This window comes from Megalobrama amblycephala, linkage group LG13, assembly GCF_018812025.1.
Source record: "Megalobrama amblycephala isolate DHTTF-2021 linkage group LG13, ASM1881202v1, whole genome shotgun sequence".
Lineage (NCBI taxonomy): Eukaryota > Metazoa > Chordata > Actinopteri > Cypriniformes > Xenocyprididae > Megalobrama > Megalobrama amblycephala.
Genome location: NC_063056.1, coordinates 6,425,411 through 6,437,744, shown reverse-complemented (window position 1 = coordinate 6,437,744; position 12,334 = coordinate 6,425,411). Strand labels below are relative to the sequence as shown.

Genomic DNA, 12,334 nt, shown 5'->3' with positions numbered 1-12,334 from the left:
TCCTGCTCATAACAGCGCTTCACATTGCGCAGCTTGTCGATCGCAGGCTAGGGTACGATATATATGGTTGCGTGGATATGGAATTACTTCCGATTGGCTGATGCCATGGCGTAGAAAGACCAATCAGCGCTCAGTTAGAGTTTCATGACTGAACTTTGTATTAATCCAGTGAATTTTTGAATACACAATAAGACTGATAACAGTCGGTGCTCCACATGGAGATCAGAGCTCACCATCATCAAAGTCTGTGATTACATGAAGAAACGTCTCGGTTACAGAGGTAACCCTTGTTCCCTGAAGGAGGGAACGGAGACGTACGTCGGACAGACTGACGAATAGGAATCTCGCTAGAGAGGCCAATCTACTTCGAGTGTAACTAAACGAGCCAGTGCACATTGGCATGCAATCATATGCATCAGCTGCTCACCTCGCAGCGCGGGTATATAATGAGCAGCAGGTGCGTTGCATCTTCAGTTTTTCGCTGAGGAACCGAACAGGATAGGCGGCAGCATCAGCGGGGTACAGCGACTGTGGCGACGGGACGTACGTCTCTGTTCCCTCCTTCAGGGAACGAGGGTTACCTTTGTAACCGAGACGTTCCCATTCAGTCGGTCACGTTCGATGTACGTCGGACAGACCGACGAATAGGAATCCCTACCAAAGCGCCACAGGAGCTGCCCCCTTCCAGCGCTCTGTTGTAAACCACCTGAACCCCCTTGCCTGAGGACAGTGGGACAGGGCTAACACAGAAAGTGTCGATCACTGCTGTTCCCCAAAACCCACTCAGTGAGACTATTGGATAACACTGGGAAAGCGTACCCTTTAGTGGAAAAGGAACGCTGCGGAAGCCACATCCTTCCCCGAAGGAGTTATGTGGAAAAGAACATATGGACTAACCCTGTAGGGCTGTGCTACATTTGGAGAACTGGGGTGACTCCAACTCAATGAGAGTTGGGTTCTCCCAGAGGGAAAGACACGAGCTTCATTTAGGAGCAACTGTGGAACCAGCCATATGGGATCCCCGTAGGGTCACACATATGGAACCCAGCCTAAATCCGGTTCTCAAGGATGCAGAGGAGTATAGGCCTGGCGCCAGACGCTCCGCCACGTCGGCTGCCGAAGGGAGATCGGAGGACTCAACAGGGTCTGCCTTGTAGGGACTCTCTGGAGAAATAAGCACATATAAGTGCAGCAAGCCGACACTAAGCCGGGGCCTCTGACCTGAGGTGAGAACACGGGAGGAGACCGGCTCGACGTGAAGGCTATAGAATCTAGCGAATGTGTTAGGTGTCGCCCAGCCCGCAGCTCTACAAATGTCTGTCAGCGAGGCGCCACGAGCCAGCACCCAGGAGGATGCAACACCTCTCGTGGAGTGCGCATGCAATCTGAGCGGGCAGGGCACGCCCTGAGCTTGGTAAGCCAGGGCGATGGCATCCACTATCCAGTGGGCCATCCTCTGCTTGGAGACAGCCTTTCCCTTCTGCTGGCCTCCATAACAGACAAAGAGCTGGTCTGAGGTCCTGAAGCTTTGGGTTCTGTCTATGTACAGTCGCAAAGCGTGAACTGGACAGAGCAAAGCTATGGCTGGGTCTGCCTCCTCCGAGGGCAGCACTTGCAGGCTCACCTTGGGCACATAGCCAGGCCGGGGGCTCAGTACCACATGGCTGTCACCTGGCCCGAACTCTAGGCACGATTCGTCAACCGAAAATGACTGCAGGTCCCCTACCCTCTTGATGGAGGCCAATGCAACCAGCAGCAAAGTCTTCATAGATAGAACCTTTAAGTCTGCTGACTGCAAAGGCTCAAAGGACGCATTCTGAAGTTCTCTTAGCACCAGAGCCAGGTCCCAAGAGGGTATGGAGGGGGGACGAGGAGGATTTAACCGTCTCGCCCCCCTAAGGAACCTGACAACCAGGTCGTGCTTACCAACGGATTTGCCATCTATGTGGTCATGGTATGCAGAAATAGCAGCAGCATGGACTTTGAGGGTGGAGGGGGACAGCCTACGCTCCAACCCTTGCTGCAAGAAGGAAGCCGCGGGGGGGGTGCCCTCGGCGACGAGCAGGCTGAGGTGCTGTGGGTGACGGAGGTGCAGCAGCTGACCGCCTCGGCAGGATGTGGCTGATGGCCTCAGACTGCTTCTGTACAGCCAAGAACTGTTGGGCGAAGTTCTTGACCGCGTCGCCGAAGAGGCCGGTCTGGGACACGGGGGAATTAAGAAACCTGACTTTGTCGGTATCCCTCATGTCCGCGAGACACGGCCAGAGATGGCAGCGATCGACATCCAGTCGTCTTGGGGAGCTCCGAAGGATACGGATGGTACACACCTCTGGGGTGGTCCACCGCGTTCCCCAGGCAGCTTTACTGGCTGCGGAGTGTAGGAGGAGTGAGGGTTCCTAGGGGGTTGGTTCCCCGAAGGAAGCGCACTCACTGTGATCCTCAGATCACCAGCACTGCTGCCCGAAGCAACCCTCTGAGGAGGATTGGAACGAGGCAGCGGCACTGGGACTCCGCCCCTTTGCAGGAACTGGAGTCTTGACCGCAACTCCGCGATGGTCATCTTCCCACAATGGGTGCATGACTCATCCACAAACGCCGCATCAGCGTGCTTTAAGACCAAACACGCGATACAGCATTGGTGACCATCCCGAGGCGCCAGGTAACGACCACATCCAGAAACACACAAGTAGTACGACATCTTTAAAAAGACGCAAAACTTCTTGTGCAAGCTCTTTTAGGGACTTCGCTCTTTTAAGTGCCGAAGCATGCAGGGGAATGACCGCTGCAGCACAGACAGGGAAAAGTGCAGCCTGTCGTGTGCACTCTCTCCTTGAAGCCGCTCTCTTACCAGCTGTCAGAACAGCTTTTAAGCGCTCAACAGCGCACCGTTACCAGCCGTAAGAACGGCTTTTACAGCTGGAAACAGCTTCACGTGTTTGCTCAATAAAAAGGCAAAACAAAGAAAAACAGAAAATTAAAAAGATAGATCGGCCCCATTGCAGTGCTGTCTGCCTGCACCAAACGAAGAGCAGTTTCCAAAGAGCTGACTCGTTTTCTTTCACACTCGCTCGTAGACACCAACATGTAGTTTGGCTCCGAAGCGAAAAGCTGAAGATGCAACGCACCTGCTGCTCATTATATACCCGCGCTGCGAGGTAAGCAGCTGATGCATATGATTGCATGCCAATGTGCATTGGCTTGTTTAGTTACACTCGAAGTAGATTGGTCCCTCTGGTGAAATTCCTATTCGTGGGAACTGAATGGGAACATATGAAACTGAGACAAACCAAATCCAGAAGAACTTTGGCCGTGTCTCCAAGAGATTTTAACATTCTGAGGTCTGAAAACGCGCCGGCGCGTTTTGCAGGTTTTTTTTCCACATTGCAGCAAAACAGACTTAAAATACTCTGTCATTTTTTGTCATAGAGACATAAGTAATATATCAATTGAAGCTATAGAATATCTTCTTTTATTTGTATACACTCAGAGTAAAAACACAATGTTGTGATTTTTGTAAAATAAAGAAAACTAACATGATGCATGATTTCTCCTCTCCCTCTGAACGAAGTCCAATCTGATAGTTCTCAGAAAATGAACTGTAACTTAGTGAATACTAATCACAGAAAAATTAAACTTATGTCTAAAAAAGCATTAAGATGTCAGGTTTTAAATCATGTCAGTCAAATCGAAAACAAACCTTCTGTGTTTATGTAATCTGTATGAAAAGAGAGCCATGTCAGAAGTTCGTGATTCAGCTCATTATCCGCTAATGCGGCCACGCCCACGGAGCCAGCGCTATTCAGACGCAAATTCAGAGGCAATACATGCATTCATCGTCTCAATCGTGTATTTATTGTCTTGAAAAGTGTTTATCTGGATGTAAAGGTGATGGTTAGGGAGCTCTAGAAGACATGCAGTTAGTTCCTGTTTTCTTTTCTTCTATAGATGAATTTTAGATGAGTTTTTGTTTCTTTAGCGCCCTCCGGCGGCAGTATGAATTGGAAACTCCATTCATGGAATAGCCTCTTCTTCTTTTAGATGAATTTGTGGACTAAAAATGCACAGAGAGCGCCCTCCGACTTCAAGGATGAATTGAAAACACCAGCGCTCATAGTAATGACAATGAATATTAAATAAATATAACTCCTCTGTATAGAAAATTGACATAAGCATATGAGAATCCAATATTTCTCCAAATGTGCATGCTTTTAAACTAAAAGCCTATATTCAGACTCTTTGCATCACAGAAATACATTATATTTTAAAGTATAATATAAAACCATTACTTTATATTGTAATAATATTTTTCTGTATGTTTCATATATCATGATGAGCTTGAGACATCACAGAAGGTTTTTTTCACAGCCTACCTGACTGAAATGCCTCATTAATATGCAAGTCATTTCAGCTCATTACTATCCAATTATTTTGTCTTCTCAGGTGAGAATGGCCCATTATTCAGTGGTGATTCACGCCTCCACGCATACTGTGTTTCTTGGCAAAAGTGTCTTACAAAAACTAAATCAATATATTGTTTTATATGAAGGAGTAGGCAGCATAATTTTTACATAATTTTGAAGCAAAAACTCTAGTTTACAACCTCCAATACCCTAAAGTATTGTAAACACAGATTTACTATACTTTTTTTGGCCTTATTTCAGTGACTTAAGTTTTTTGTTTTTTCAATAACCACGCATAAATGTTATTCCTTCAAAAACACAAACATGTACATACATGTTCCTCACCTATTATTGTAGCCTAGTTTGTGCTGAATACAGTGTAATGACACTTTTTCCATTAATATGTTTATGAACAACTGAAAAAAGCACAAATGTCAGGGCATGTCAAAACTTCTCCAGGCCCCAAATCAGCCTCAGACTCCAGAGGGTTAAGAAACCTGCCTCCAAAGCTACCTGAAAAAATGATGCCCAAGTATACCTGGACAAGAGCTGTTTTAAATGCAAAGGGTGGTCACACAAAATATTGTTTTGATTTAGTTAATATAAGTTAATTGATAAATAAAATTTATAACAGTATTTTTTAAAAACATACTCACTTTTTTTTTCAGCATTTTTACACAAGTGCCTAAAACTCGTAACACAGTACTGTATCTTTGCAGGCAGGTTTCTTCAAGCATCTTAGAGACACGGCCACAGTTCTCCTGGATTTAGTTTGTCTCAGTTTCATCTGTTTCTTCATGTAATCACAGACGGATTCGATGATGGTGAGATCAGATCACTGTATGGAGCACCGGCTGTTGTCAGACTCCTTGTGTATTCAAAAATCTCACTGGATTACTATGTGACATTTCTCACTAGCAAGGCACTGTTCTTGAAACAGATAGACTTAGAGACACTGCTGCCGAACACTGTTGAGAGACGCACAGGTTCAGGTAATTCACACATGCTTAATCTCTCTCTCTTTCTCTCTCTCTCTCTCTCTCTATTAACTGCATTAGTTGCATTGTTGGAATTAGCAACAGAGGCGATAAGATGTGTAAGAAATTAGTCCTACGCATAAGAGTGTTTTAAGGACAAAAACCTGACAAATGTCTTGAAATAAAACATCTAAAAAATGGTCTTGAGGTGTGGTAACCGTTGTGTAAGCAGAATAATTGACTCTGGTCCGTTGAATTATTAGAAAACAATGCTTTTTTTTTTTTTAATAGTTCAATGGCTCGTTGTCAATTATTCCTTTCATGAACTGTATCTGTAGATCTAAATATTCTGACTTGGCCTGCATGACCCTAATTATTTTTCCATTTAGCCCGCTTGGTGATGTTGAATATTCTGCTCTGCTCATAATTTGTCTTGACAATGGCTGATTTTAATTAAGTACTTGTCTGCTTTGGCTCGCAAGTCTTAGGATATACTAAATTATATTTATTCATTCATTGTTTACTTCCTCTTCCCCATTTATCTCATTTATCTATCCTTCCCTCTAAGCCATTTTATATTAGCTGATTTAGTTATTGGTGAGGAATAACCTTGCTAAAACGGAACTGGCAGTTTTTCATTATTAATATAGACACTGCTCTGAGTCTGGTATGTGTGAGTGTGTTTATGTGTGCTTAGAAGAGTGATAGAAAAAGCAATAAAAAAAAGATGGATATGATTAATTCTATAGTTTTGGAAGCAGTTCAACATCAGAGTCTCACATATCATGTTATTGTTTAAAATAGACATTACACATTATCAGACTTAAATATCAGTAGAAATGTTCAACTTGGTGATATGACTGACAGTATTACAGAATGGTATTGTCCGTATAACAACACATGTATGAAGCAGACTTATATATTAAGAAACTACAGATTGTAGTATGTCTTTGTAGATTTGCTTTTAGCCTTGATAACCACCAGGCTACATGAAGAGGCAAGAAAATGTGATGCTGTAGTTTTTGTTGTAGCTAGATGAATTGTTTTTTCAGGACCATGGACAGCACCAGTGCTTTTGCAACGGTATTTCATAGATCTGTACTTGTACCTCTGCTGGATCCATAGTTCAAAATGACCGAATGGCCAACCGTATCCCATAAATCTTGCACAAAGTTAATTATGAGGAATGCAGGGCACTATTTTGGCTTCTGAACTCACATAAACACTGTCCTACAGCCCATTTCCACCTGGATGAATGATGGACTTGTGAGCAGATGGTGAGCAAGAATGCAGCTGTCATTGACTGGTTGTAGCCATGCAGCTAAAATAAGTAATTGACAATGCTAGATGTACCAATATCCCAACCAGGCCCGGAGTGGCAAATCTGGAGAATTCTCCGTGGGCCGCACAGAAATTGGACCACTGTTGTATTATTTAGGTTTAAATATGTTCTTTCTTGTTTTTATCTCTAAGCATTAAAGCCTGAATTTATGCTTTTTAATTTCTGGAATATTGTGCACATTACGTGTATGCATTCAAATGCCTCCATGTGTTTCCTAAACCCTCAAAATCTTTCTCATCCACATGGCTTTACAGTGATTGCTTCATAAGCTTTCCACAGTTAATTTGGATAAATTAAACCCCACTGGTAAATATCATTTCTAACCCCTCCTCTGAAACAAGAGGCTTGATACTGGTCTGGCATGTTTCTCTGGAACATAACAGCTTGCTTTTTGTGTAGGCGTCCTGATGTCTGGGTACCAAAGCAATACATCTAGTTTAAAATATGAATATTTGAAAATTAAAGCAAAGTTTCAGTGTTGGAGGGCAGGTAGAGTGGAAGAATTTATTGGAATGATCATTTGCTCTTGCTGATACACACACTGAGTGTAATGGTGGGTTGACTAAATATATTGCTCATATTAGCGGAACGGCCTACGGCCTAGCGTAACGTATAGCATTTGAGTCAGGGCATAGGAACTTTTCCCGATGAGCTGGTTGACCTGTGAGCTGCCTACAGAGGCAGCAATTCAATTGGATCGTAGATTACTCCCTACACAAAGGCTGTTCCAAAGGTATTGTAATCCTTTTATTTTTAATATTTAGCATGTTTGTGTGCTGTTGCACTTCCCTGTGTGTATAATAAGCAGAATGCATGCGCGTTGTGCACCCGCATATAGGCGCATATTACTAACGTGCTCTTTAAATAACAAAACAAATTTTTAAGCAGTCTATTTCAGTTGCCTCAAAATAGTAATGTGCCTACAATGCGTCTGAACACACCTCATTTTCAGACCAGCACGCCCATGGGCGCACAAATGGGCACAAATGCATTTGCTATTTACACAACGTGGCACAGGACATGGAAACGATAACTGCGCCGGGCTGAAACTAGCAAAAAACACTTGCATTGCACCAGGTGTATGATAGGGCCCTATATCTGCCTAGCGCAGCAAAAATTAGAAGAAAGAGGGAAATGTTGATAATAAACATATTTAAAGTGTAAGTTTGCCGATTTTCAATGCCTTGTATTGTTACGATGTCGGTAGTATTTGTAAATTATGAATGTTTACCCTTTCTCCTGGACTAAGAAATTCACGTTTATTTGCCAATGTATAATTATTTTGTGAAAAACAATAGTTTTACCCAATATTTGTATGTTCTTTGTTTTTATGCTTATTAGAGTATTGTGTTTTTAGCTTAGCAACATGCTAATGTCAAAACTCATCTGAAATCAATTGCCAGGCAAGTCTGTGTAGTGCTCAGAAGAGCTGTTTTGTCAAAATCAGTAACATATGACATCACATGATGCTGACTTAGGAGCCATTTACACAGTGTACAAACCCGATTCCAAAAAAGTTGGGACACTGTACAAATTGTGAATAAAAACAGAATGCAATGATGTGGAAGTTTCAAATTTAAATATTTTAGAATATAACATAGATAACATATCAAATGTTTAAACTGAGAAAATGTATCATTTTAAGGGAAAAATAAGTTGATTTTAAATTTCATGGCATCAACACATCTCAAAAAAGTTGGGACAAGGCCATGTTTACCACTGTGTGGCATCCCCTCTTCTTTTTATAACAGTCTGCAAACGTCTGGGGACTGAGGAGACAAGTTGCTCAAGTTTAGGAATAGGAATGTTGTCCCATTCTTGTCTAATACAGGCTTCTAGTTGCTCAACTGTCTTAGGTCTTCTTTGTCGCATCTTCCTCTTTATGATGCGCCAAATGTTTTCTATGGGTGAAAGATCTGGACTGCAGGCTGGCCATTTCAGTACCCGGATACTTCTTCTACGCAGCCATGATGTTGTAATTGATGCAGTATGTGGTCTGGCATTGTCATGTTGGAAAATGCAAGGTCTTCCCTGAAAGAGACGATGTCTGGATGGGAGCATATGTTGTTCTAGAACTTGGATATACCTTTCAGCATTGATGGTGCCTTTCCAGATATGTAAGCTGCCCATGCCACACGCACTCATGCAACCCCATACCATCAGAGATGCAGGCTTCTGAACTGAGCGCTGATAACAACTTAACCCAAGTAGTCCTTGTCCTCTTTAGTCCGGATGATATGGCGTCCCAGTTTTCCAAAAAGAACTTCAAATTTTGATTCGTCTGACCACAGAACAGTTTTCCACATTGCCACAGTCCATTTTAAATGAGCCTTGGCCCAGAGAAAACGCCTGCGCTTCTGGATCATGTTTAGATATGGCTTCTTTTTTGACCTATAGAGTTTTAGCCAGCAACGGCGAATGGCACAATGGATTGTGTTCACCAACAATGTTTTCTGGAAGTATTCCTGAGCCCATGTTGTGATTTCCATTACAGTAGCATTCCTGTATGTGATGCAGTGCCGTCTAAGGGCTGTCTTTTCTGACAGTTTCAGTGAGTCTGAGGTAATCGGTACTGCTAACACAAGCTCTTGAAACCCCGCCCTCTTCGTAGGAGCAGCAGCTTATTTGCATTTAAAGGGACACACACAAAAACTGAGCTTTTTGGTCACCCTCAGAAAGTGACAAATTTAACATGCTATAAAAAAAACTTCACATACACACTCTGGGAACATCAGAGACTTATTTTCCATCTTGTAAAAGTGGCATTATATGACCCCTTTAACTTGAGGGCCAATCACGAGATGCTGTAAAAGATGCAAAATGTGAGTGCAGTGGTCAAACATGTCAGTCTTACACGATTACATAGAAAAATAATGGAAAAGCAAGTGCAGTGAAATGCATAAAATAAATAAACGTTCTGTGTGAACTGCACCTTAGAAGGCAGCTCATAAGGTTTCAAAGCACAGCTATATAATGGGAGTGCTGTGTGGTCTGTTTTTCAATCCTAGTCCAGCCCTTATCCTCATACTTTGTGTGTGTGTGTGTGTGTGTGTGTGTGTGTGTGTGTGTGTGTGTGTGTGTGTGTGTGTGTGTGTAAATAGAGACTTAAAAAGAGAAAAGGAATACAATAATCTCCAGAATTATTCTCCCTTTAATTTTTTATTCCTCACAGCATCTCCAATTATTCTGCATGACTGTGCGCCTTCAACCTCTCCTTCAGATGCACTTGCTCACCTTTCTTTTTCTCTCTCTTTCTCTCTCCATCCCCTCGTTCACATCCCCCTCCTCTCTCTTTATCCCCTCCCACTCCCTCTCTCATTCGCTTTCCACCAACCCCTCCCTTCCAATCCCCCCTGTCGCTCTCTGTAGTGAAATGAAGCAGGAGCTGGAGGAGGAGGGCAGTCGTTGTTTGCTTCTGTCCAAGCAGCACAAGTTCAACGAGCATTGCTGCATCCGCTGCTGCTCTCCCTTCACCTTCCTGCTCAACCCCAAGCGCCCTTGTCTGGACTGCCACTACAACGTCTGCAAATCCTGCCGCACCTACAGCCAGAGCGAGAGGGGCTACATCTGCGCCGCCTGCCAAAAGAGCAGGTAAGTGTCCTTAGTCACACACGAACATATACATGTGCATAAACATGTACACTGAAGGATAGAGGGACCACATCTGTACTTCCTGGTAAATGGACATGCTACAAAATGCACAGTGTTATGCAATTATATCTGGACAGGGAGACACTACACCTGCTGGTACGCGGTAACACACACATCATTCGAACAGCTTGTAAGGGGCACATGGAAATAAGGAAATAAAACAAAAAAAATTATGTAATGTGATGTGATTCTGTTTTAACATGCAGTATTGCTTGATTATTTTTAAGTGACTAATCATTTTAAATTGTTATACTAAATCGTTTTATGAGTTCTTAAGGCACACTTTTATGGTTTGGTATTTATGAATGGATTCTTGAGCATTATTGATAGGGCTGTGGGGGTACTTAAGACAAAATAGGTTGGGAAACACTGGGGAGCACTACCTTCTTCTTCATCGACATAAACATCTCGAGGAGTTCCCCCTCCTAGCTTTACTATTCTTTGTAAAGCTGCTAATTTTTTGCCTCAACATTTTTAATGTCTAGTGCTTTTCTTGTCACTTCCATTAGCATTTTTGCTTAGAGCCCTTTACTTAATGTCTCCAGATATTATGTTTCATGTTTGAACAATGATAACTCATTTTTAGCCATGTTTGATTTCCTAAATGCTGGCTTTATGACTGCTGAATATGTCCCCAGCCCACTGGAGTTTTGATAGTGTGTGTGAGACTGTGTGAGCATTTTTCAGAAAGCAAGATTAGAAAGATAGGAGAGAGCGGGATAAATAAAGAGAGGCTGCAGTAGCGAGAAAGATGGTAAGAATATATGCAGCATATGTTGATGATTTATAGTTTGTGTGAGTCAAATGAGCTGATAGAGTCTGTGTTAAAGGCACAATTCACCCCCAAAATGAAAATTCTCTCATATTTTTTCTCTCATACTGTATATATACTGTGTATATATATATATATACACACATATATACTACGGCTGTGAATCGGCCGTAACAGCCGAGTGCCGTAGTTAATCACAGCATGCTGATGTACAGACATATCACATGGCTACGAGTGTGATATTGTGTTTATACAACAGTTCGATGCCACGAGTGTGTTAAAAAAAAATAAGATATAACAATGGAGTGTCTTTAAAATCTTTTTTTGTGCAGAGTCCCTCCATTGAAACTCATTGTATTTTGTACAGTATTATTGAGAGAGAGAGAGAGAGAGAGAGAGAGAGAAAGAGAGAGTGATCGCAATCACCTGATCGCATTACCTGTCTGATATAACATTCATTCTTCAGGTCGATGTCCATAATATTTTATCCATTATAAAAATCTGTTTGAATGTCCTCTGAGGAAAGCGATCTTTGTATTTGTCCTTTTTACAGTTAAGGGAATTTTCCATAACAGTGCTAAAAAAATGTCCTTTGTTTATATATGTCCCTTTCAATTTAAAAGTCTCTTGCGATTAATCTAATGGCGTATAAATGTAACTTTCACTCAATCTATATTACGCACTAATGGACCCTTTCTCAACACCAAATACAACACATTATTTATATACAATAATATTTATTGAACAACAATATTTAAATTAACAACAATAGCCATTATAAACGACAATAGGAAATAAACATGTTTGTACAATTCAGTCAAATGTACAAAAACTGTGCGCTGCAGGATGTAAGTTAAATATAGCCTTAATATTAAATTATTAAATTTAACATAGCCAAATTCAATTTGCTCAGGAACAAGTAATAGATTAATAAGACCAAAGATTGCCCATTTTATGTACCCTAAATGAATTATATCTCATGTTTAACCACTATAAGAGCCAGCGAGCCACTGGCCGAGATGAAGCTGTTCTCGGTGGGTACACGAGCACAGAACAGCCACTGACGGCCTAGAGCTCGCATATCTGAAAACGAAACATATTGTAAAATAAGCACTATGATTAAAAATAAGTCATATATTTCAGGTCTAAATAGCTACATTCTCACCTAAAAAAAAACTCTTAAAACTACGGT

The 12,334-nt window shown here is 42.0% G+C and overlaps 1 protein-coding gene across 2 annotated transcripts in view; it reads left to right on the top strand.

The window, feature by feature from the left end:
• Positions 1 to 11,208, top strand: part of LOC125243498 (rab effector MyRIP-like) — a 174,709-nt gene extending 163,501 nt beyond the window's left edge. For both annotated transcript variants that reach the window (XM_048153210.1, XM_048153211.1), the window contains exon 3: positions 10,089 to 11,208. In XM_048153210.1, the coding sequence (XP_048009167.1) occupies positions 10,089 to 10,314 (226 nt within the window). In that variant the 3' untranslated portion in view covers positions 10,315 to 11,208. The remainder of the gene's footprint in view (positions 1 to 10,088) is intronic.
• The last annotated feature ends 1,126 nt before the right edge of the window (positions 11,209 to 12,334 follow it).